Here is a 27,111-nt window from a genome sequence, read left to right on the forward strand (position 1 = left end):
TAGGAAAAAATGATTGAACAAATATGAATTTACTAGAAGCCTTTGTTGGAGGGGGGCTGTGGGGCAGAATAAAAAAGTTATTACAAGGCTTTACTGAAAATATTTTCCTGTAGCATTCTATGACCTATGAGATCAGACTGCTCCTATGCCTTTCTGTGAAGATTTCTTTAGGCTGAAGTTCCCATTAAATCTAGCAGTAGAAGCTCTTCAGCAGTAGTGGTCTAATATTTAATAACACCATCCTTAACATATATTCTTGTAATTTAAAATGTAGAATGTTAGAACTGTCATCATAAGAATTTACATGCATCTCTGGCTAAAAATTTTACTAAGGAAGCCAGTATTTGAGAAAAATGTCAGAACATAGAACTTCTGCTAAGCAATGGAATTCATTGCTTATTTCAGTGCTGAATTTATATTTAGAATCATTGAATGTCTCAAGTTGGAAGGACTCATAAGGATCATTGAGTCCAACCATCCTGAATCCCATAACCACACAGGCTTCCTGGAGAGGTGGTTGATGACCCAAAGCCTGTCAGTGGTTAAGAGGCATTTGGACAATACCCTTAATAACAGGCTTTAACTTTTCACCAGCTCTGAAGTGGTCAGGCATTTGGGCTAGATGATCATTGCAGGCCACTTGCAACTGGAACTGTTTTATTCTAGTCTATATTTTTAGTTTAATTCCCTAAGGAAAACAGGCTCATGCTGTTTGTGTGAAAGCAGGTCACTGTGTGTGCATGCATAAGTACAATTCTGTCCACCCTTAATAAATTGAGTTCATTAATTTCAAGTGTATCTGACAGAAAGGCAGCAGTCTCAAAAATATTTAGTGTCTACAAGTTGCTTCAGCTATTTTCCTTCATGGAAACACTGCCATATGAGCTCAACAAGATAAATACTTAGGATATCAGACTTTATGTGTTCTGTAGCTCACAGAACTTTCATCTTTCCTGGGATTGAATCACAGATCTACTGTAAAGGACACTGTCTGTGGCAGAAGCTGTTTGCTATACCAGGTGAGGAGCACAAACTGAGAAATACAGCAGACTCCAGGACAGGGGAGACTGGCACAGATAGTTCTTTCTGAGGCAAGCTGAAAATTAGATTCCATCTCTGCCTGTGCCAAAAGAATGCTCTACAGAGTGGAGAAATCATAAAAAAAGCCATCCAAACAAACTTTGCACATAGGTTGAATAATTTTCTGTTCTTCATTTTGTCCACAAGTTGTTAAATTCTAAAAATTCAGGAAATCATCCAGACCACAACTGTCTGAAGTCCCATTGTTTCATTAACATACTTTGTCACAGCAGGACCTAGACAGAGGACTGTAAGCACTCAACAAAAAATTTACATAATTGCTAGAGGCTCAGTATTAATTCAAAAAGATGATGGTGTCCCCTTTTATTTGAAGTTGGAAAGCAACTATCACTGCAAAGCAAAGGACTTACTTTGACTGAACAAACATGAGTATAAGGAAAGGAACCAGCCATTCAATTACAACTCAGCCAGCACTTCAAGAAAAGTGATATTGTATTTGGTTTTCTGCTACTGTGCCTCAAGTGCTCTGCCCAATGGTTCCAGCTTCAAAGGCCACATGATTTAGACACAACACATTTATGACCAATCATACGAAGCAGGAGATGGTCAGACACATTTAACAACACTGTGAACAAGTGAATCCTAGCAGAGAAATTAAAATAGTAAAAGTAGGTACATGCTAGTACTACATACCAAAAGGATTTTTGTTAATTTTTTGGTTTTATGGAAATGACAAAATTGACAGATTATCATCTCTGGAGTGAAAAGCCAGGCTGCCCAGCTCACCTTTCATTGCTTCTGCTGACTGGATGAGTTCTGTGACAGCACCAGCAACCCGCTTGGAGAAAGAGGCCAACTGATGCTTTAGTTCTGGAGTTGCTTTTTGAAGGATCTAGAGAAAAAGAAAATGTAATACTGTATATTAGTAAGGATTCATTAGCAAGGATTCCAGAGAATGCTGGAACATTCCCAGCGCACACTCTTCCAAGTTTTATTTTATACAGCAATCAGCTGAGAGGAAACAAGCCCAGTGAGAGAAGTGCAACTGTCAGTGAATCACTAGGAGCAAAGGCTTACTCTGCAATGTCTGATGCATACTAGGAAAGAGGCACTGTCTTGCATTTCTACAGGAACTGACAATATTGTCTGAAAGCTCTAGTACTAAAACTAGGACAGAATTCTCCAAAACAGAGGTTCATGTGTGAGCATGTGGGAAGAATATGCAGCTTTAGCACTATGTTCTCAGGTATTGAAGTCACTATACTTAGGCATCAGGTTTAGTCTTTCTAAACTGCTGGAGAGGAGCTGATTTCTAGTACTAACAAACTGATCAGTCACTATTCCTAAGAAAGAGAATTGCAGAGTTCTGCAGCCTACTGCTAGTTGCCTGTTCTGGAAAAAAATCAGCAATGGTGAACACAGTGAAAATGCCAACCCTGGGCACGACCCTCAAATGGAAGGGAGAGACACACACCTCTGAACTGAGTTTGCATCAACTATTAAAACTATGCTTCTTCAAATGGAAAACAATCAGAGACTCAGACAGTGAAGCTGAATTCTTCCCCTGAACAGGAACAGCATTTGCCTTTTCAATTACCATACTATAAGAAGAAAAAAAGATTAAGTTCTGGAAATTAATTTATACTTAAAAACTGTTTCTGAGTGTGACAGATTCATAGATTTAAGAGCAAAACAAAAGCTTGATTTTTTGAAGTCATATGCAGGGGTACATTTTCTTAATGTTTTCAAAACACTCCCTTTGCAAAGTAGCTCTGAAAACTACATGTACCTTGAAAATACATGTTATCTTTTTGTAAGCATGTTTTTCATTTTGCAGTCAAATGCCTAACCCCTTACTTTGACAAAACTGTTTTCTTAACTTTGCCAGGTGAGAACTGTCACACAAGAAACTCTCTTTGCAGCTGCCATTCAATGTATGAGTGGACTGGTTGCCTGCCAATTTACAGGAAGATTCTTGAGTTTGAATTTGAGTGGACAAGCTTTATGCACTTTTGGGGGTGTCATGTCTGGCATGGATTGGAGAGATCTTCATGAGGCAGCACGGGCTTGGGGTTTTGAAATGGCAATGAGTAGGTTTGTTTTCCTGGAATGAAGACAGCAAAAGGCGTGTAAAAGTGTTTTCATAAAGATTACATAATCTCTTTGGTCTGGGGGACAGGAGTGTGCCTAATATTTGTAGTTAGCTTAAAAAATACTGAAGTGTCTTATTTTAATTTCTTTGTCAGGCACCATTTTTACTTCAGGACATACACTGCCTCCAGATCTGATCCATTCAGAACCAGTTCAGTTCCATTTCAGTACTTACACTCTTCCTTCTGTCTCACAGTTTGAGCTGAAGTACTGAGTTTACTTTAGCTTGCTTTTCCTGAATAACAAAACTGTTCATAATCTTGTGACAAACTGATAAAAATGTGTCCCTAGCAGCCACTATAGAAAGAGGTCAGAGATCTTACACTCATTGGAAGAGATCCAGCACATGCATGCAAATTCCTTCTTACCAGGAGAACATGTTCCAGGAGTTCCAAGTATCCCAGGGTACATTCTGTTCCAAAGCGCAGGGCTCTCTCTCGAACTTCTTCACTCACATCTGGGTGGTATGATGCTTGCTGAGGAGACAAAATTACATCAGTCCCCCAAAAGGGCTCCCACAGGAGGAGGTGAACCCAGAAAAGATAGGGAGAAAGGTATAAACAAACTGCACTGGAAAAGCAGCAGATCCATTTCTGAGAATGGCATCAGGCAGGAACACTTCCTTTTATCAGCACATCCTCCTGTCTCGGTGTGCATCTTTTTGCCCATTGACAAAAAAATAGAGCAACCCCTTAAGAATCATTTGAAAATACAGGAAGATTTATTATACCCTCTTATGAAAATATATCACTTGGGAAACATCTTGAAGCAGGAATGGGCTCTTGGGTTGTGTACGTTCTGCAGCGCAAATGTTACGCTATTGTGGCTCTTCTTTTATTATTATGAACAAAGATAAAAATTTTAGATGTAGTTTTGCCGCCCACAAATGGCTGTTTACATCTTACAGGTTAGAAATATGCTAAGACCAATTGTTTTTTATTGTAAGCCTGCACAATCTACCACCAAGGAATAAAAGCAGAGATGGCCATCTGGTTTGGAGACCAGATCACTGAGCTGGCCCCAGAAGACTTTGTGCCAACCAGAAATCCACAACCAGCCCAGTGTGTGGATCAAATGCAAGTCTCTCACTTTTCCATCTCCATTCTGCAAGATGAAGATAATAGTTTGCTCCTTACAGAAAACTTGTCAAATGGCAGGTGAGAAGTGCTACGGAAGTGCCAGGATATCATTATTCTATGTGACAGAAACGAAACCCAAACCAACCAAGACACCCCAAAAAAAGGTGTTAGCTGCTTTTTGTTATCTGGGAACACACTGTAAGAGCTACTAATGGCTTTAGCTTGACCACCAGGATTTGATACACCCATAGGCAGTGCTGGAACCATGTTAAAATAAAGAGAAGCAACAGCACAGTCATATCTTTCACTTATTAAGGATTTCTGCTAAGCATAATGTCTGACATCTGACACAGACCTAATTAATCTATTTCATTTTTAATAAAAAGTGAAAATTGCAGCTTCTTCAGGCCTTCTATTTTCTAAAATAAGCTTATAGGGAACTTTTTTATTGAACAGAAGTGCTGTTTTTTGGCAAAACGCCTAAAAACCTTTAAAATTAGCATTTCCTCTCCCAGAACATCTTCCCTGCAGCCTCGTATCTTCCATTAGGCCAGGGGATTACCTCACTGCTCACTTATTTTGCAACCCTCAGCATCTCCAGCAAGCACTGGCCTCAGCTGAGCCTGGAGCTGGTCTATGGGCTCCCTCTGCCGGGAAGTTCAACATTAGCAGAGCACAAAACTGGCTCTCAATTAGCCACCTTCATCTGTTCATCTTGTCACAACACTATCTGAAGGGAAAGGAGAAAGGGGGAAACAGGATAGGATTTTCTTAATCTTCAGCATACTTCAAACAAACTCCAGAGGCCCAAAAAAATCCAGAACAGTTGATTTTTCAAACAGGCATAAGTTTTTCAGTATTTCATATGAATACATTGTAAGCACCCTAATATGCCTCTTCTGCTATGAAATATTACCATTACACATTTAATTAGAGCAAAAATCTGTAGGAGGGAAATGTAAACTTCCTTTTATACTTTGCATACACAACCAAGGGTGATGCCAGAATATTTTGGGAGCATTTTAAGGTTGAATAATTCTTAAACCATGTGCTTCACAGCAGACTAAAGAGGTGGTCAAGAAATTTGAAGAAGACATGTTTCTAACCCAGAAATATCCCAACAGAAACCTCACTCTACCAGTTAGGACTTGCACAGAAATGTTACTTTCCCAGACTTTCACAGAAAGCCTGCTGAAGCTCCTCAAATACGTGTCTGAGGATGCAGAACACACATTTGTTTATACTCATGCTGAGACTTCTCTATAAGCCCTCATCTTTTCTCCAAAACTTTTATGCTTTCAAACCAGTAAGGCAGCAAGCACCACTTGACTCTACTACTACAACTTCTAGGCCATTGGCACTGATAATTTGCTTGTGGAGGTAAAATGTACTGAGATAGTGTCGAAAAATCAGTGCTGTTTGAAGGAACCTGGAGAATTCACATAGTCCAACCTCCTCCCTAAAGGTGGGTCAACGTTAAATTTAGACCAGAACACTTAGGTCTTTGAAAACCTTAGAAGATGGAGATTTCATGTTCTCTTTAACCTCCCATCTCAACACTTAATTATCCCCATAATAGAATAATTGGAAGTTCCTATGTTCCAGTTTTTGACCGCTGTTCCCCTCCCCTGCCATGCACCTCAAGTAAATAGCCCAATGTTGTGTCTTCTCAATGTCCCAGTAGGTTTTAGAGGGCTGCTCTCAGGTCCCCCCAAACTCATCTTTTCTCCAGGCTGAAGAAGCAGTTTTTCAGCACCTCCTCACAGGGCATGTGTTCCAGCCCCAGCCATCTGGGTGGGCTCTGCTGAGTCTGCTCCAGTTTAATCAGTGCCTTTCTTTCTTTGTGTCCAAAGCTGGACACAGCAGTGTAGATGCTGTCTCACAAAAGCTAAGAAAAGGCAGGTAATAATTTCCCTCAATCTACAGGCTACATAACAATCTAAGTCATTACTCACTCCAATTATTTTCTATTATTTTGATGGACCTTTCGTACCTGCTTCTTTTTCAACAGCAATCATTAAAATCCTGACATTGCACATAGGTTACTCACTGCACAGTCATTATTTTATACAAATAGGTAACAGACAAATTATCATCTTAGGGCCTACTCTAACCTTGAGTAAATTTAATTACAGTTTTCCACTGACTTAAATGAGCATTGCCTTGGTTCATTATATCCTGCAGTAATCAACTTCATTGTCTTTTGACATGACATCTACTTATAAGCATTGAATGAGTAATGAGGACTGTAAATGCATGTATAGCAGAACAAGCACAAGCATATATATAACTGCTAAGAAGTCAAATCCCTTATACTACTTGCCTTTGGCAGCTGTCAATGAAATAGAACTGAAATTCAAATTCCTGACACAAGGGAAGTCTGAGATATGTTCTGTACAATTCTACCACAGATCACAGACACACACTTCTACCTTAGTTAAAAGGATGTAAAAATCTGATCATTTGTCACTGCTTAGCTTAATCACACTAGAAACACTATTTGTCAAATATCACAAAACCCAAGTTGCTCTCGATTGCACAGCTTTTATGGCATAGTCAGGCTAAGACTGCTGGTTGCTACTCCTAAAATTCAAGGGACGTGACTTATCATGGAAATACCTGATAGAGCAATTAATGGTGTAAGATTTCTAAGTCTCTGAGCAGTTCGTAGAAACAGGGTTTTCTAAATTGAAGTCTGGTACAAACTGATTATTTAAAGACTTTGTTAAATGACACAGCTATTTTGTAATACATTTTAGATAGTACTTAAAATTAGGAGATTTTTATTCCTGTTTGCCTAATAACTGCTCTTAATTTTAGGAAAGCTAGACAAGATAAAACTGGAGCTTAAGCCTTTGCCTTTACTGGTCTAAGCCACACAATAGCAAGGTTGCTATTAAGTGTGAATGTTTCTTATTAATTTAGATTAGGGGAGCCTAATTCATAGAGGAGAAAATTGTCTGAGAAAGGCTCCTTGTCAGTGTATCCTTACAGGTAAGTAAAATAATTCTCAGCTATTTTCCTTCTGTAGATTTCTTTTGTGGTGAAGGAGATAATGAAAGCTTTTCCAGCACCCTAGACCTCCATTGTTCAGTTTGCAGGAAGTTTCATCCTGTAAGCTGCTAGTAATGCAGGAACTCCAAAACCATTACATTAACTTAGAGCAAATGTAAACACAAAAATATGAATGTTCATAACTAAACATTGAACCTTACCTATTTGGCTGTATATGTGAATGTGTTTATAACACTTTTGGAAACAAAGGATTCTGAGAATTTGCTGCCCGTGTAGAGAGATGGAAACAAAGTGTCTGCACCAGCCACTTTCAAACAACAAAGGATGTTTAGTGTGCCTCAGCATCTGAATTGGTCTGTCAGAACGCTTCACAAATATCAACTGCTCTTAGCCTCCCTTAGAAGTTTCCATTAACTGGATTGCATTTAATACATATTAGGCTATGGTAGTTCTCATTGAAGTTTTACCGTTTTCCCATGCAAATTAGAGCTGCTTGGTTTTGTTGACATTCTGAATTTATTAAGTGGAGAGGCCAGAATCAAAATGTGAAGATGCAAAGTGGTCGACAACTGTCAGCCACTAAAAATCCTGTCAGAAAATCAAGTCAAAATAATAAGCTACATTTAAAGGTTTTGTATAAATCCAATTCTAAGTTACATTAGAACTTGCACTTTTGTATGAGGATCATTTTCAGAACAAAATTAACCCTTCCACCTGGGCAATATTAGGCTAGAAATTAGGCTTGAACTGAGACAGGCAGTTAGGATTTGACCATATCCTGAAAATCAGACACCTCACAAAGAGAACCATTATTTTACTGTCAACTTCCATACATATAAAAGCAAAAGTAAATAAATACAATTTACAGGAAAAGGCACTTTTGTGTTACTACCGAAGATGAAAAGAAACGACATCTTTATCATTCTATTCTTTTCAATGCATGCCTAGATCTTTTTTTATCATCAGAACCAAGACAAATGGTTTAATAGCCATTTATATGACACATGCTTTTCCCCCAGTTCTGCAAGTCAGTTTTTGAAAGTTGTCTAGCTCAAGCAAGTCTAGAAAACAGGATACCAATATTTTTAGTGCAAAAATAAAACACATTTTTGAAAGGAACAGAAGAAATCGGGCAAACCAATAGGTGTGGTTAAGGGGCAAAGGACTGCCAAAAACAGATTTGAGTGATTCCTTTCACTATTCCTTTCACTGTTTCTAGAAATACTGAATGCATATTTGTGACGACAGAATTATCTGTATATTCTGCCACTTGCACAAATTGTCTTCCAGTTTAATAGGAGACTGAAAACTAGAAAATTTCAGGTCAAACAAAACTTCCAGTTTTTACAAGAAAATAGTCAATATTAGAGCTCCTTCTTTTTTTGTGCATAGCACAGAAAATCCTAAGAGACATTCTCTTAAAATTACCATAACCGTTTTCTCATCTGAAAAGTAGAGCATTAATACAAAGAAAATTGAACAGAAACTATAACATTCAAGTGACTTAGAGACATGCAAACACAACAAGATCAGTCTTAGGCAAGGAACCAGATCTTTACCTTACAAGCTGTTAACATGTCAGATACTGCTTTGCGGCTCAGATTTGCTGTGGCAATCACATCCTCCTGTCTGCATGAGTTCCCAGCTGCAACAGCTTTGGCAGTTGCCATGGTGATTCCTTTCGTCATCCGGATTGATTCTTCAGGTGATGATGTGTTTTCTGGAACCTGGCTGGACTGAAACACCTAAAAGTGAAAGCAGAAGGAAAGCCTGGTACCATTCAAGTCAAAGCAGAACAACCATGGAAGAGACAGCAACTGGAAGCAGCTTTTGAACAGCAGGAAATTAAGACACATTTGGAGTACTTGAATATCATTCTTGCTTCTCATGAGCCTGGTCCTGATAAGCCTGCTCACCTAGAGACAGCAGAGAGCAACAATAAGCTGAGGAAAGCATACAAAGAAAGGTTAACCCATTCATCTCATCTGTCATTTATCTACCTGGATGACAGTTACAGACAGCTGTTCAGAGGGTTACAGCATCAAAATAATTAATATTCATGTAATGATATTCTTTCTTCATCCTGACTGCTGCTTAGGCTCGTCTGCTCACATTAAGAGATCCTTCCCCTGCAAAGGATGGGCCCTACCAAGCCTTTCTTGCTGCACAAAGCAGGACAGACAGAGTATCACTAAAATATTCAAATGTCTCTTAAAAAAATGGAGGTGGAGCATTGTCTCTTATGCTATACTTAGTCTCCCTTGGAAACCTAAAGATATAACGTTGCAGGGTGAATCATGTGAAAATAGTTCAAATTATGTGACAGGGCACACTGCTCTCACCAACACTGGAATAGACAAACTGTGGTACTATGAAGGTAATAAGAGCTGGGTAACCTCACTCTTCTCTTGTAACTCCTTTTCCCAAGCTTTAGTCTGTATTTGCTTGCCATTTTTTAAACTGTGCAGCGGCAATTTGTAGCGCACAATTAATCAGGGGAGATTTCTTGACTACACACAGTGCCACCTAAGCAGGCTAGTGGTTACAGATGCAAATGTCTGGAGAAAACTGAGCTTGGCTGATCCCATGCTCCCAGTTCATCAGTTTTTCACTTTGTCTCCAGAAATGGAAGCAATGTAAAAAATGAGGTCTAGTTAAATACATGAAGAAGATCCCTCAACATTGCTCAGATCCAGTCCCTGGAGCTCCAAGTCAAATGTGAGGCGTTTTCTTCAGCACATACTTGCCACCCTTGGTTCCTATCAACCCTCTTCCCAGTACTCCACTGCTCTGCCTGTGAAAGAGATCTCACCACCACCACCACAGACCCATTCCTCAGCAATGCTGACAAAAGGAAAAGGATGATGAGGAGCATTTCAGAGATATGAACCAGACTGAGAAAGCAGCTGTGATCATGTACAACCCATTAATGGCAAATCTGGACAGGTTTTCATGAGGATACATGGCAGGAATAAACACTGGATATCATACAGAACATTCCTGATCAGATAGGGAATCAGGAATTTTTACCACTGCAGATACTGTATAAATTCCTAACAATGATACACATATTAAAAAAAAGTTACTCTTCCTTCCAACAGCATTGCTCACACAAGGAAAAACAGATGTTTTAGGGTGAGCACTTGACAAGGCAAAACTGTGCCAGTGCAGTTACAGAGTAAGAAATGCAAATTCAGACTATACAAAGTATATTCTGTTAAAGACTATTTTTCTAAATAAAAATGGACTGTTTAACATCTCTATTGATAATCTTGATAAGGACCTAGACTGTATCATCAGTAAGTCTGCAGATGACACCAAGCTAGGTGGGAGTGTTGACCTGCATGAGGATAGGGAGGCTCTACAGAGAGACTTGGATAGATGAGATTGTTGGGCTAATGTTCATGGTCTGGGCTTCAACAAGGCCAAGCGCTGGGCCCTGCACTTGGGCCACAACAAGCCCAGGCAATGCTCCGGGCTTAAGGAAGTGTGACTGGAAAGTGTCTGGCAGGAAAGGCCCTGGGGGTTCTAATGGACAAGAACATGAGCCAGCAGTGTGCCCACGTGGCCAAGAAAGCCAGTGGCATCCTGGCTTGGATTAGAAACAGTGTGACCAGCAGAAGTAGAGAGGTGATTGTCCCCTTGTGCTCAGCACTGGTGAGGCCACACCTGGAGTGTTGTGCTCAGTTTTGGGCATCTCAATTCAAGAGAGACCTCGAAGTGCTGGAGCGAGACAGAAGAGGGCAACGAAGCCGGTGAAGGGCCTGGAGAATAAATCTTATGAAGAACACTTGAAGGAGCTGTGAATGTTTAGTTTGAGAAAGAGGAGGCTGAGGGAGACCTCATCAGTCTCTACAACTACCTGAAAGGTCATTGCGGAGAGGTTGGTGCTGGTCTCTTCTCACAGGTAATTAGCGACAGAACAAGAGGGAAGGGCTTCAAGCTGCAACAGGGCAGGTTTAGACTGGACATTAGGAAAAAAATTTTCACAGAAAGAGTGGTTAGAGATTGGAACAGGCTGCCCGGGGAGGTGGTTAAGTCACCATCCCTGGATGTGTTTAAGGGTCGTTTGGATGTGGTCTTGGTGGAGATGGTTTAGGGGAGAACTTTGTAGAGTAGGGATGACAGTTGGACTTGGTGATCGCAAGGGTCTTTTCCAAACTGAATATTCTATGATTCTATGACTGTCAGTAAAGGAAGGAAAAAAAATCAGGCTTCTTCACAAACATGCAGCTATTAACTCATGTCTCCGACTAGTGTACTAATAAAAAAACCCAAAATCAACAACTGAAATCTGCAGCTGGAGGCTCTACTTCTGTATCTTAAAGAGGAAAGAAAGCAATTGTCATGGTCTAACACCTCATTTGAGAGACAATTCCATGCCATTGTTAATTGCTGCTCAAACAGAAGATCAGACAGCTGGGTATGTATCCCCAGTAGTATAGTTTCATAATAACGGAAAAACAGAAACAAGATTAAACTGCAGGTGTAACGTGGCTATGATGCTGACAAGACACTACCAAAGCCAGGATCAAAAAAAGTGAACAGCATTGGAGTCAGAAACAGTATCTCTAGTGAAAGTACATGTCTGAAGAACGAAGAAGCAGTTACTTCCAGATTTGTACATAACAGTAGCACCTCAGATCTCAAAGAGGGTCTGTAACAGCACTGTAATTGTACTTTCAGAGATGACTGGCAACAGGCAGAGGGAACCCAACTGCATCCAACACCTGGCAAGGCAGTGAAGCACAGCTTGAGGAGGAGTGCCCAGGCAGGCTGGTTGCAGTGCAAGAGCATACTTTCAAAAAGTGCCACAAATGGCTATTTTGTTCTGTACCGTGAGTTCCTGTTTGATATATTCAATTGTGGCCTCAAGAGCTCTTGTCCCTCGAGTAGCTTCATCTTCTACTGCTTTAACGGTCTTCAAAAGCGATGTGACATTTGTTACCATCACCTGAAGAAGAGAGAGGTGAAGTCAGAAACGCGATTCCTCCCTCCCATTTTTCAGAGTCAGCAGGGTATGAAGCAAGGCAAATTAAGCTAGGCAGCATTATTACTTCTAATAGGGCTTAAGAAGTTCATGAACTGTACTTGTTATGGGACTAGATACCAACTCCCATGTGGGCCAGTTTCTGAAAGCTCCCTGTAAGTTGCAGAAATGTACCACAACTGACTGCAGAGTGATGCCATCCTAAGTGCAAGTGTTCTGGCAAATAAATTACCAAAAAACAGAAAATGTGCAACAGGGTAGATCTCTTACACAGATACGGCAGCCTACAAAAACTGATAGCTTCATGGAAACTCAAAAACATCTTGTTATTTTTCTGCATCATCTCAGGATGTTAATGAAACAAAGAAAGAGATGAGATCTCTGGCAACCAGCAATAGCTGAAATCCAAGCTCTGCATGTCTCTCAAGTGTGATTGCAGAGACACTTTCAAATAAAATATAAGCATATGGGTTTACCTTGGCAGCACCTTTAAGCTGGTACATGGATGGATCATCTGCTGGCTTGCTGGCAGCTCCTTTGGTAGCACCAATGAGGTCAGAAAGGGCCTTTGCAACATCCTTGATAGCATTGATGAGTACAACCTGAAGGAATGGGAAATAGCCATAAGCCTCTGGAAAGAAATAGTCTGGGTGAGGAGGCAAGTTTTAGACACAGCTAAACAAAATCTACTACTGGTACACAGATAAAACCACCCTCCTCCTGCCCCAGTAAAACATGTACCACCACAGGCACACCTGTAATATGCTTGCCAAACTCCAATTCACCAAGACCCAAACAACTGAAGAAATACTTGAGATCATCTCCAGTGAAGGCTGAAGTTACTGAGCTAAATGCAAAGAACTCAGATATTGCTGGAGAATGGCAAGAGCTGGTTAGCCTGCACAAGTAGCACATCCAGTTGTAAGCTGGGTAAGCAGCTTTTAAATCATGCCAGCTTGTTAGAACAAAAACAGGATGAGTCAGGGGCCAAATCACAACTTAGTGAGAATGAGACAAATACTTTGCCAAAAGCATCCCAGCTGGAACACACCCATGAAATAAAAGCAAAAGTGTTATACAAAGGCTTGTCTAGTTCCACTCAATGGTTCAACCTCTTCGCTGTACACTCTGAGGAGAGCGATGTTGGAGTAAACCTGGAGAAGTCCCAGAAGAGATGAACTCTACCCAGTTGCTTAAAAGCAGAAGTCCCACAAAGTCTTAACAACTGAAAACTGTCTCTGGTCTCTTTTAAGAGTATCAGAAAAACCTTAAAACATCTCACCTGTGTTTCAGGATCATCGGATCCCAAGCTAGCTGCTCCCAGCTTTACTACCTCGGCAAGCTGAGTAATGGTGTTAGCTGATGACTGAGCTGCTTGGGCCAGCTTGTCCTGACTGGAGGCAGCACCAGAGACCAACAATTTTGTATCTTCAACTAAAGCTTTTGCTGTTTTCAGGATATTTTCCCTGTAGGAAAAAAAAAGAAAAAAAAGAAAAAAAAAAAAAAGAGGAAGCAGGGAAGGAAGTGGAAAAGGAGAAGAGGAAAAAAACGTGGTTTTCAATGTTATGGTGACTAACAGCTATATAAAAGAGCTGATGTTAACTCATCATGCCAGTGTTCACTCATGATAATATACCACAGGCCAGATCACAAGTAAAAAAAAATAAAGAAAAAGACAGCTATTAAATAGCATGATATTTTGGGCTAGAAGCAAGGCAGTTTGTGAAAATGACCCCATCTTAAAATGAAATGAGGTAGGGCAGCAGCAGAAGAAAGCATTACTTTTCAACACCAAAACAAAATCCAGCCATGCTGTGAGGAAAGTAACAACTGTCAAACCTCCATCTTAACCTGCATACTGTAAGGAAACTAAAATTAGTATTTGTGAGGAAGGCAGTGGCAAGAAAGGCAAAAGGAACAGAGAACATGACTTCAGTCAAGATTTCCCCCACCATATACATGTTTTGATGTGTCAGGACAACGAAACTAAAGCAACACTTGTGTCTAAGAAGAAATCACTTTGAGTGTGCACTTCACAAAGGAGTTAACTGAGACCTAGAAACATATTCATGTAAAATGGCAGCCTGGAAATCACTGACATGAGCATGAATGTCCCTGATGGTCAGTCTGCCCAATGGCAGCAGCTCACACATCACAGCATCGCTACTCTTTCTTGGGCAGGAAACAAACATGGCCACGCAACCGTCACATAGGCCAGCCAGGCTGCCAAGCAGAGAGCCTGTGCCTTGGCTGTGAAGCTCTGGGTTTTACAGCACAGGAAGTAACAGTCAGATGCAGCAAATCTCAATGTGATGAAAAATACTGTGGGATTAATTTGTTGCAGATGCTATTTGAAGGGAAAACAGGCTTATCTCTGCCAAAAGGGAAAATGCATGGTAGAGCTGTGCCGTTTCCATCACTGCTGTCCACAACAGCATTAACCATCAGCCTGATTTAGCAAGACAAACAGGCAGACAAGCAAAGAACAGCTGTTGCAAAAAGCATATAAAAGATTGCTCTTCAACGTCACAGACAGCTGTTTTTCACTACTGGAATAACAGCACATGGTAGTCTATGCAATGAGACAGGTTGAATAAAAAAAAGGCGAAAATAGTGCTACAGTTCCTGTTTGCTGGCAGAAGTGCTCTCAGCAAGATGTTTCCCAGCTTTTTTTTCCTCAAAGAAGTAACAGAACTGCAGTTTGCTGTCCTGTATCAACATCCCAATGTTCCTACTTCTCACTCCACTGCCTTGTTCAATTTCATTCATGGAAATCTAGAAAGTTAAAGAAGTGTCTCCACCTGCCAGTCATTTCTGCTGCTTCCACTGACCCCCTGTGCACGGGCTTTTCCCTCTTTTTCAGTTCCACTGACCTGTGGTCTGCAAATGATTCGTTGTTCTCAGCATTCAGGGTTCCAGCAGTAGCAAACATGATAGTGGTGTCTAGGTCTGCAATGATCCCAGAGACAGCACTAGCAGCAGTAATACAGGCTTGTGTGCCTTTGTTTCCTGCTTGAAGGGCTGATAACACCAAGGAGACCTGGAAACAACATAAAGCAACAAGGTGGTCAGCAAAAGAAAGCCTCGTTACGGAACACTGAGTTAAGACAGCTCTTGAACATGACTGGAATCAACAATTCATTTTGTGGAGTCGTTCTGCAAACTTGAATAAATCTCTCCTTCCCCTTTGCCTTATCTGCTCTCTTTGTGCAGTAGTTGTTGTGATGACTAAAGGTTGTCTCAAATTAAAGGGGACTTCAGCTGGGAAGTCCACTTTTCAAACAGAATAAGCGACCTGTTCATCATAGGATGAAGCACATCAGTTAAAACTTCCTGGAAACAGAGTCAGAGGCAACGTAGTGAATTCTGCCAGGATAAATGTCAGAACCAAAAGCTTCTGCTTTCCCTAAGACATGAAAAGAAACACTAGCCTCAAGTGCCCCAGGAGTCATGTCCAGTACACTGATACAAACTTCAGAATAGAAATAGGAAGTATTGACTCTTGGAATCCAGACCCTAAATATTGTTATATTTATAGAAAAATCATAGAAAGACAATATATGGCTTGATATCTAGCAGCATTATTGATAACTAAAAAGGCTAGAGATCTCCATTTAACCTAATTAACACTACACTTACAGTGCTCTGCAGCAGGGATGCTGTTCTCATGCTATACTGTGGCCCTGAATTCTGCTTTTGCAAGAAAGGAGATGGGGGATCTGGGGAGATGGATACCAACTTTGAACAGCACAGTTCTTCCTGATGGCTGTTCAGATTCAAAGTTGTTCCCAAATAGGTTGTACCTGTGATTATGACTCTCCTTATCAGCTTTAACTCTTCTTAAAAGATACTGACTACCCTGCCTAAGTTTGGAATTGCTGATACTCCCGGGCCACAGCACAGTGGGAAATACGTACAGCTGAGAGCACACTAACACAAGCTGAACAAGTGATGCTTGGTGAAATCTAAAATGAACTGACATTTGACTCTCAATGTTTGTGCCCAACTAAAGGAGAGGCTATCAAAAAGTTTCAGCAAAGGTGAGCTACCCAGGCTATTTCAAGTGGACATTTCCAAAGACCAAGAAACCCCAGATGGTTTGAAGATGCAGTTCCAAGTGTGTTGGCTTGGCCCTGTCTTAAAAGAGGAGGACATGGCTACATGAAATCACATGTCATTGACCAACCTCATCTCAGTAACTGTGGCCACCCACATGGACTTAGTATTTCCAAGGGAGTGTCTCATGAGGCACAAGTGTCATCCCATGCCTTAGAGATTAGCTTTAGACCAGTCTCCCTCTGGTATGAGGCAGAAGTTTTATTATGAGACATGAGGAAGGGCTAATCATGGCCTAATCTAGCATTTGAACTGCACTGAACACTTGAAAAACGAAGAACTGAGTGTAATTCAGCCAGTATTATGCTACAGGGGGAAGCTGGAAAAAAAAATAGAGGAATGTCTTACCTTTTCTGTGACAGCACGAGCACATTCTATCAACTCTCTTTTTGTGTAGCTGTCTGTGGGGCAAATCTGGAGAGCTCCAGCTTTTTGCACAAGAAAGATACAGCCATGGCCAAGTTCCTGCACCCGAGTCCTGATCTGGAACCCTATCTAGATGGTAAAGGAGGTACAAGGAAAAAGGAAGCAAGAGCAAAGTGATTAAATAAATGTCATGCTGGCACATTGTGTCAACACAAATGGAAACATTCCCTGGTGATATTTATTACCAATATTCTGCCCGTGGGTATACTCTGCAAAGATCAGAAATAGAGCACAGTTGTAACACCATCTACTCATGTAGCACAACCCTATGAAAGGCTTACTGATGAAACAGGAGCACTAGTGAACAGGACCCCAGGAAAGAGAAAGCATGTGTCCCTAAGTTGTGTACATAGTTCAAGCACACACAACTCGACCAAAAATGTTGCATACATTTGAATAGCACAACTTCATCTCCCAGACCTGTACTGTCAGTGAGCTGTGCTCAAGGTATGCACAATTGGTAAAAAGTCCACATTTACTCTCCACCACTGAAACTGGGTCAAAACTTAAATTACTGTTTTTGAATCTGGCACAGTCTCAGCTATCCAGAACTGACCACATGCATGCAGAGCACCAAAATGTGGAAAATCCTGCCCTCACAACTTCTGATTTATTAATAATAATACAGCATAAGCTGCATGGTTCCTATTTTGAAACATGATAGTTTGAGTACCTGTGTGTATTTAGGCATTTAGATGTGTACTGTCATTAGTAAGTAAGCAGGAATCACAGCCATTAGTATCACCAATCAAATTATATCAACTTCAGGCAGAAAGTAACGTGCAGAAATGGTAATTCAATTTAACAACATAAAGCTGAATGCAAGCTGTTGCTTTTCATTTAGCTACTGAGCATGAAACACTCAAGTAGTCTATCAGTGGTAGAATGTAATTACTAAGTAAAGAACTCTTTTCAAGTCTTCTGTCTGCATAATCAGATACATCTGATTATGGTGAGATACCTTCTCACCTAATCTTGACAAAGCTTGTCTATGCTCCATAACCAGAGGCACAGAATGAGGAATGGTAAAAGGTTTTATGTAACTGTGGTCAGACAATATGCAGAAACTAGGGTAACAGGTTAATGCAACTGAGGCCAACAGCCTGTCTTCCTCTGTCAGCAGGAGGAGCGTAAGGCTGCACGGGGAACCCCCTTCTCCTGCATGGCATTTGAACTCTGAGGTATGAGATGTCCCATCAACAAAAGATACTTGTGCTTCTGCTGGTTGCCTGCATCTCAATTTCAGGACACTAAGTTATATGGCTTACAGGCAAGATAAAAAAGCCTATGTAATTCATCAAAACATATGAGATTGAAGGAAAGCTGTATAGTAAAAAATTAAGAATTTTCTTTGTATTTGCAAGCTGTCTGCAAGTGAAAGCCACACCTTAGGAGTATCTAACCCAGTCTATGGAATTGTCCACTATCACTGCAAGCTGGACTGAGGTTTTGACAAAAGTTTTCTGTTCCCTGATTGGATAATTTTTACAACAAGATTTGTAGCATAAAAAGCTACACTTAAGTAAAATATTGCAACTTTTGCATAGTCCCTAGGTCTTGTTAAAAATCTGCTGATTCATGGCACTTCATGGAGAAAACTTGTTCTGTAGACAATTCACATGTGTTGGGAGCAATGAGAGGGCTGAAGAGAAACAGAAGCAAGGCTGGTTTGAAGTTCTGAACAGACACTGGAAACATTCTGTAGGAAATCCTAATTCCTATGGTTAAACACCCATGAACATGAGCAGTGGTAAAACTGAGGTGTGCTACCAGTAAGTATGTGCTCTGTAGGACTGTGAGCAGCTCTGCCCCAGCTTGGGACACTGAATAGACAGTATTTTTGGAAGAGGGAAGGGTTGATATCAAAGACAAAAACAGATGTCTCTCACTACTTACAACACCTATATGTAAATAACTTTTGATATTGTAAGATTTCAAAAGACACAACTTTGCTATCCTCATTGGTTCCTTTCTGTCCAATGAAGACAAACACAGTAGCATTTTTGTTTGGCTTCACACAGTTTGTGTCTCACTCTGGTTTTTGTGAGAACAGAAGCAGACAATGAAAGAAAGATCTGTATAGTCCAAAGTACGCCTATAATGTTGACTCAGTTTGTGTAAAGGTTTACATCAAGTGATAATATGCCAAATGAAATTCTTCTGGGAACAGATGTGCTGCCCTGTCCCACATTTCAGGTGTTGGAGGCAGTGTATTGGTTTGCCTATCAGACAGAGCACAGATAGTATATGGAGAGGGTGTACAGAAGTGGATAAGAAAGCAAAGGCAGTGGAAATGCCTTCACTGCATTTGAGTCATCACAAAGACATTGGAAAGAGAACACATTACCCAATGGTTTGAAACCCGTTATCTTTCTGATCATACAAGGGGTACATTCGGCAACGGCTGCAAACAGGTTGCTGCAGCTGAGTGAGGTAAAGACCCCTTTCTCTTGGCTATTTGTTGTATTCCCTACAGTAAAAGAACTCCCATGTTAACACCACCATGTACAGAGAAAAAAAGAGGTCTAAAAACTGCAGACCTCCTCTGGTTCTGCTGTAGCTGCAGCCATTCGGCCCTGGAGAGCCAAATGCCCATAGTCATTGGTCATTTGTGATGCAAGTCCTCCCAACTCTTCCGGGTTAGTAACCGACTTAGTCATCTGAAAAAAGAACACAGGCAAGAGAAAAAGAAAAACGACAGGCATGAGAATAATTTGTTAATACACTCCAGCTTAGAAGCACACATTTGTTTGGCCAACTGATGAAATGGGGAAAACCGCTGTCCTCCAGCAAGAACTCCATGAAGAAACTCAGGCAAACATGCTTTATTAGAGTCACAGTAACCAGGCACTTGCAGAACATGGGGAGTAATCAAAGAGCAGCAGTTAGAGCTGGTAATTGACTCTTTGACACAGCAGGGCAATGGGCCAGGGACAGTCACTCGGGTCGGGCGGGGAAGCGGGTGCTGTGAGTCACAGCCACCTTCTTTGCCAAGGCCAGCCAGCCTACAGCAGTCTCAGCTGGTGGTGGCATGGGAGCAGGACAACAGAAAACATCTGGGGATCAATGCAAAACATGTCTAAGATGCATGGAGAGCACCCAGAAGAAATAGGTGGGACTACGCAGAATGCTTCAGTAGAATGTCAGCATAAAAAACTGAATCTCTTTTTAGAAAAAGCCTACCTTTTAACAAGGATATTCCTTCTGTCTCCAATTTACATTAGCAAAAGCCATGGAATTCCATCCTCAGGGCACAATTAGTTTTAGACAAATTTATACTGTTTGCCAATAAGCTGCTGTGTCTTAGATAGCAGAATCATCAACCTGTTTTGACTGCAACAGCAATCAATTTTTAAAAAAATATTGTCTGTAGCATATATCAGTAGTCTACTTAAAAACAAACCAGCAATAGAAGTACTCTTCAAAAACAAGTATGTTGTGGCAAGCATTATTGTGAAACAAGGTAGGAAAATCTCATTTCAGCAAGTGTCCTTTTTCTTTTGTTAAACCCAAGTGGATCACAGAAATGCAAAATAACCATTTGAGATGTTGATCCACATTCATTTGTAAGTATTAAAGAGGTCTGAAAAAATGAACATTGTAAGAGTAGGCTGAAGTCATCAATAAACATAAGGTGCTGCTATTTCAGTGACAGTTAAAACAGGCTGCTGAAAAAGTGTGTAGGTGAGATGTTTTCCTTTTACTTCTTACAGAAGATGAGCCAAATAAAAAGATTCTTGTGCAGAAGATCCACAACGTAACCCAGCACTCCTCCCATACAGGGCCACCCCTACGATTACACCACTGAGATCCAAGACTTAAATGGATGAAATTATCACTTCCTTTGCTCCGTTACCCCTGAAGAGATAAGGTTATTAAAAACTAGCAATATAAAGAGTTGTACAACACTGTGCTAATCATTACACGTTCCTTACGTAAACTGAAGAGTCTGTACTTAGTTCTAACCAAATATCTTACCATTTCCTGTGCTGTTACAGCAATGGCTTTAGAATATTTCACCACAGTGGTCTGATAATCAACAAATGTTCCCTTGGGATCTGGAGGAGTACCTTCATCCAGCTGCAAGTGGGAAAAATAGGGCAGAAATCATTAGTCATACCAAGTAGCACACTTTACATGTAATATTGAAATTGTAGCATATATTAATTTTTGTCATCTCCTCTCACAAAACATGCACGTGAAGACAGCACACCAGGATGTGCAGAGCTCAGAAAATACTTTAGCCCATGTTACAAGCAGGGAAGAGAATTTACAGTACAGAGTTTCTGAGAGCAAGGTCAACTTCTGATGCAAGGTCAAACCACCTGTAGTTCTCAGCTAATGTAGAAAGGAACGTGCAGCAGTTACGGAACAAAGAGTTCCTAAAAGAAGATAACATGAGACTCCTTTATGTGGTAAAGACTTCAATCCTGTGCACCTTTTACTTGACATTGGAAAAGCCAACAGTTTTGATTGAACTAATTTATGCTTTGCAACTATCATTTCCAGTAGAATGTTTTACAAAACACAGCAGAGCAATTCAGGCTTTGACATATTCTTTTCTAAAAGTAGTTTGCTTCAAGATTGGCCTGCTGATCATTTAGGAGACTAAGATGATAGATGAGTAGCATCGCCAATTAACCTAAGATCACAGTTAAGCACCAGCATATCACCAATTAAAAATCTGTATTAATTCTACTGACAGGTACCATGCAGTTTCTTAATGTGAGCACCAGTGTGGGCATCAGCTTGATTTCATCATCGGCAAAGCCAAAGAATCTTTAGGTTTCCTGTCACAGTGTGTCAGTCACCAACCATCAGCAAAGTGAATCAGCAGCAGCTCTTTCAACCCCGTGCAAGAGGGATCAGCTTTCACGTGTAAAGCAAGAAGGGCATCTGGATTTCTGTGCTCACCTTGCTCATTGCCTCTGCTATCGAGTCTACCATACCTCCAACCATGCCTACTTCACTTGCAGCTTCATTTAAAGTAACCATGATATCATCCACAGCCTCTTTCATCAGCTGAGCAGCCTCAGTGATAGCATCATGAGTGTGGGATGCCTGGAAGAGAGAAAATGAGATCAGAGAGCATTCTGTGCACAAATCAACGTGCAAATCAAAAGCATAATTAATGAAGACAACCTGGTAACAGTTCTGAAAATCCCCTTTCAGGTAAAAGATGAGAAAATAAGTCTAAGAGAAATGCAAACAGAAAAAATTTTCCTTGGAGCAGAAAAAAACCAATAAGTTGAATAGGAATCACTAAGAAAAGCAGCAGGACCTTTTCTAGAAAAAAATATGTACAGGACCTGATGCAATCAAAACAACTAAGAGCAGCTAGCATTGAGCAACACTTTATTCTTCCACACCCAAAAGACCCCACGGTGTGTGACCCTTTCTGACCTCAGGTGCACTTGGCCACCCTTATGGGGAGCCCTGGCTGACACTTTGTCCTCAGGTGGGTTCCTTGTGTCCTCACGTAGAACTGCAACATCACTGCTTTGGAGATGTCAGGGGAGCCATCAATGGCCTTTTCACTGCAAACATATCCCTGAGCTGTGCAGTACCTAAGTGCTATTTTTTCTGCCTGACCTGCCCTCTCCCCTCATCCCCCTGCCCTCTCCCACTGCCCATATCCAATAATCCCTTAGTTACAGAGAACAGTCCCTACCTTGGGGTTTCCTCCCCCTTCTTTGGCGGCGTACAGCATCTGTAAGGCAGATTCTGCCAGTGTCTTGCTCTGGTCCAACACTGTCATCTGCTGCTGATGATCTAGTGCTTTGGATGCCACACCAACTGCTGCTAAAACCAACGGTTCAAAGTAACTTGCCAGCTGTGTTACCTAAGAAAGCCAGAACAACCACAGAAAGCCATTAACCCTGTTTTTCACGTGTAACTGAGAGGAACCATATTCCCTGGGTGCCATGGGGCTGTGGGTTAGCTCAAGTAGAACACTGTCCTAGTGATTGTGTGCTGTACAGTGTTCAGGTTGTATGATGTGCCCAGGTGATTCCGTCTGCCCTCACCTTCACATTCTGTGTTAATTCTCGCTCCTCAGATGCTAATGGTCACTTGAGGTTAGATTAAATCAGTTTCAAATCTGTCACAGGAGCTGCACAGTTCTGCAAGAAGCTCCTTACAAACCTTTGACTTCATCAGCTGCCCAAATTCTGCTATATATTCATATTCCAACTACAACCCTGTGACCTACTGAGCAAACTGGGACTGTGAGGGGCCCCAGGTCCTGAGGTCACCTTTAATACAGCACAAGAGATAGAAGAATCCAGTCATACGTACAGCTGCTGGCTGCAACAGCCATAGGTAGGAAGACCTAAAACATTACACTCCAACCTCCCGCCTCTGCCTTCCTCTCCTTTTTCTTTCTTTGTCTTTTCTTCACATACCTCACCTACCTGGTATCCCTCCACCAAAAACCTCAATGAAAATATCCTTCCCGTGGCCCAAAATCTTAACAGGTTTATTTGGCCTCAGATCCAAGTATTTGAAAATCCCAGGTCTTTCCTCTGTCCACATGCTTTCTTCTGCTTTTTCATAGGAAGTTAAGAACCTACTATACCATGGTCTCCCCTAGTGTCCAGCTGTCCAAGATCTGAAAAACCTTCATACTGGTCAGACAGTACCTTGTGCCCAAGCTGAGCTGCTTCTCCCCGAGCTGCAGTAGCTATGGGATCAATGAGGTGGCCAATTTCCTGGACAACCGATGTCAGCTGCTCTTGTAGAGCCTAATACAAAGAGAAATTGTCAGTTACTATCACAGCTGTTTTTTCTCAAGTTGTACCAGACCATAACAATCACCCTCAGATCAACTGACACACTCAGAACATGGCTCGAGTAACTACAGCAGGATGCAGAAATGTGCACTGGTGGCATCACATACTTGCTTATTTCTTCTCCTTCACCCTTTTTCAGCAACAGGAATCCTGAGATAGGCCTGCTCCTCTTTAGACTTACATGGCAAGGCTGGGGAGAGAGGCAGGAGGATGGCTTCCTCCTACTCCAGCTGATAGTAGCAAACTCAGGAGTAGCTGTCCTCTCTCACTGGAATGTGAGAAAAAACCCCAAGTATTCTTGCCCTGCCCAAGATTTAGTATCACTGAGCAATCAGAGACACCAGCAGGAGCTCTGATTTAAATCTGAAGAAACATTCTTCAAAGCAGACAATACAGCACAAGAGCAAAAACCTCTGCTGTAGACATAGAAGCTAGTAGGAGAAATTCCCTGATAAGGAAAGACAAAGGAAAACTATGACAACTCTGAGGGACAGAAATGAGGACTGATCTCCAGAATACTATCTGGGAGACAAGAGCATAAGAAAAGTTTATGACTGAGCTTGTTGAGACATAAATACTGGCTTCTAATTCACAGGCACTTAATGTCTTGGCAGCCACTGGGGTTTAGCTCACTGTCATGGAATGTAAGAGAAAATGAACACTATTTTTGCACTCTGTTGCATTTCTGTACTGCTTTATAAGTAACTGCCATTTTCAGTAATGTTTATTTCTGATCAACATGGTGTTCAAGATGACTTCATAATTTAAATAGAAAGAGTCTCTCTGACATATGTATAGCTTTATTTAGTCCGAGATGTTTCTAGTATTCAGAGTTATAGCCCAAATAAATCACTGGAATATACAAACACAAAATTTCAGGAAGGAATAGCAGAAAAAGACACTAAATACCAAGATGAGAATCTAATAAGGAGTTGCTGACTGTAGGCAGTCTGGCACCACAGCCCTTCCTCAGTGAGACAAAGGCTGAAATAGGAGAGGACTAGTCTACAATACTGTGGGGGCAGGGGAGGAGGCAGGGAAGAAAACTTTTCTAATGAGAACATATCAACACTAGCTCCATAGGCATTAAGAAAAATGACACGGACATTTAACATCACTGGACTTCTAGCAGTAGATGGGTTGCAGAAACATCCTGACTTCTACCTGGCAAGGCACTAGAAAAACACTATCAATTGGTCACATCAGTGCAGTAAGTCAGAGTAATAGGTAGGTGTGGTTAAAAATAACTACTTTCTACTGCCTACTTCTGCCTGATGATCCTGGTATCTGTCCAGAAGGGATCCACTTTGGCCAGCGTGTGATTTTGCCTACAAACAGTAAGAATGTCTCCCCTCACTGGCAGATTGTGCAGAGTGCTCAGCTCCAAATCTTCAAATGGAATGAAAATAAAGCTGCAGGTTAAGGTAGGCTGCTCAGTCAGCACCACTCTGTTCCTGTGCCATCTCCCTTACCTCAACTGAGATGTCATCCCTGGTAGCCAGACTCTGACTGATGGCCGCAAGGGAAGCCTGCTCAATGTCTCTGATGCATCTGTTGATCCCATCAATGGAGAAATCACATTCTCTCTGGCCTGGGGCTTTGTCCCTAAAAAGACAGAGGCAGTGAAGTGAGCATGGTGAGGAGGAGGCAGGCTCTTTTATGAGTGCACACAAATGTACTTCATTACCTGACAACACAAAGCATGTGGGAGGAGAGCAACAAGGACAAAGTTAGTTTTGTTTTCCTATCTACAGGAGTACTCTGCACAATTTCCTAAATGCACACACAACCCTCCTCTCTTAATAATCAGACAGGAAAAAAAAATGTGTTGCCTCAGAAGAAAAGTGCAAATTCAACCTCCTTGGGATGGACAGAGTAGCTCAATAATGAAGGTCAGCATTAAAATGTAACAGACACTAGGAAAATATATTCAGATTCCTGTGCAGCTCAACCGACTGTCTCAGAAAATAGTTCCTTGTGTATTATTACATTAAGTTTCAGGTTTCTTTCAACGAAGGTCAGTTCATGAGTGCCTTGTCCTGACATGCAGTTTGCTATTTCAGTACGAAGATCAGCGAAACTGTAAACACTCTTAAGGTCACTGTTTGCATGCTATTTTGCTTTAATCAATACTAAGAGGTTAAGTACAGAACTACACTTTACATTTTCAATAGGAAAGGGGCAGACATGTTTAGTCCAAAAAATAAGGAATTTTCACTTCTTGCTACCAAACTGAAAACACTACAGTAAAGAAGAGATAGCAAAGATAATTTATGTATGTCTGACCCACTTAAAAAAACCCAATAAACGGCTGCTCAATTATTAGAGCTTAAATGTGGACACAAAAAAAATTACTACAGAAGACATACCTGATAGAAGTGATAAGACTCTTGATAGAATCCGAGACAGTATGGGAATGCCCTGCCAGTACAGACCACGTAGGAGGGTCTTTTGGATTGATAGCCAGAGAACGAGCAGTTTTGATCAATAAAGAGGAGCTCTCCAGCATTGTTTTAGCAGAAACTAGAATTGGTTCCTGTGCTCGTGATCCCTGTGGTCAGAAGAACACAAAGAACATTTAGATAATTGAGTTCATCCACACTTTCTGCTCCAAAAAATCTGTTCCATTAACAGCATTAAAATGGCATTATCATTTCTTGTATCATGCTATTATATTCATGGCTAGCCACCACAGAAATCACAGTCCAACTGTTTTCTCTGGAACATAATTAAGAAACACTTCTAAGTTTAGAAAGGCACCATCCAGCTGAGAAATAAGAAAAAAATGACACCTGTCTACTCATAAACCACAGAGATATCGTCAAAAATAAACTCTGTCAACTTGCAAAATCTAACCAAGTGTGCTCTTTTTCCAGGAACTAGCTGGACTACAACACTAATTGGGTCATCATCTCAATATCTGTTTTATCACCAGTAATCTGGTAAACCCAGGCACCACAGGCCTGAAGGGCAGGCTCAGATTCCAGTTACAGCCCACAGCTTTGAAACTGCAACAGTTACTGCACTGTCTGAAACTGCCAGCTGAAAGGGAGGCTGTGAAAAGCAGGAAGGAGCAGTTGGAGAGTTAGTAACTGCACAGGACCTCTACTTTTAAGCTTTTAAGAAGCTTGAACGATTTCCCCTCTCCAACCCTCAAAAAAAAAAAAAAAAAGCCTTTATTAGTTAATTTAAATATACTCTGTTGTAGTTACAAGGGTTGAAGACAGAACTCAGGGGAAAAAATATAGAAGCCCACAGAAAGTTATTCTTCACAGAAAATCTGTTCCTTGTCACCCTGACTGCATCATTTTTGGAAGGGAAAATCTGCATCAACATTCCTTCAACCCATTTCAGAACCAATTAGGTTCCATTTGTTAAATCCCTTTTCCCCTCAAGAGCAGCTATTTATTACTTTATCACATGGAAGAATCCAGCTAACAAGATATGTGAGTCACCCGTACTGTATCATGTTACTAACAGGAGACTAGCAGCACTTACTGTG

General features: G+C 41.0%; 1 protein-coding gene across 4 annotated transcripts in view; it reads right to left on the bottom strand.

Annotated features, from left to right (window-relative positions):
* TLN2 (talin 2) overlaps positions 1–27,111 on the bottom strand; it is a 152,549-nt gene that overhangs the window by 18,496 nt on the left and 106,942 nt on the right. For 3 of the 4 annotated variants that reach the window (XM_051628091.1, XM_051628095.1, XM_051628094.1), the window contains 15 exons: positions 25,979–26,160; positions 25,082–25,214; positions 23,460–23,561; positions 22,490–22,660; positions 21,733–21,879; positions 20,797–20,898; positions 19,359–19,478; positions 16,741–16,887; positions 15,150–15,316; positions 13,559–13,742; positions 12,753–12,878; positions 12,124–12,240; positions 8,846–9,031; positions 3,561–3,668; positions 1,828–1,933 (listed from right to left, as the gene is read on the bottom strand). In XM_051628091.1, the coding sequence (XP_051484051.1) occupies positions 1,828–1,933; positions 3,561–3,668; positions 8,846–9,031; positions 12,124–12,240; positions 12,753–12,878; positions 13,559–13,742; positions 15,150–15,316; positions 16,741–16,887; positions 19,359–19,478; positions 20,797–20,898; positions 21,733–21,879; positions 22,490–22,660; positions 23,460–23,561; positions 25,082–25,214; positions 25,979–26,160 (2,098 nt within the window). The remainder of the gene's footprint in view (positions 1–1,827; positions 1,934–3,560; positions 3,669–8,845; positions 9,032–12,123; positions 12,241–12,752; positions 12,879–13,558; positions 13,743–15,149; positions 15,317–16,740; positions 16,888–19,358; positions 19,479–20,796; positions 20,899–21,732; positions 21,880–22,489; positions 22,661–23,459; positions 23,562–25,081; positions 25,215–25,978; positions 26,161–27,111) is intronic. The other variant, XM_051628093.1, reaches the window with a different exon arrangement.

This window comes from Apus apus, chromosome 10 (assembly GCF_020740795.1).
Source record: "Apus apus isolate bApuApu2 chromosome 10, bApuApu2.pri.cur, whole genome shotgun sequence".
Lineage (NCBI taxonomy): Eukaryota > Metazoa > Chordata > Aves > Apodiformes > Apodidae > Apus > Apus apus.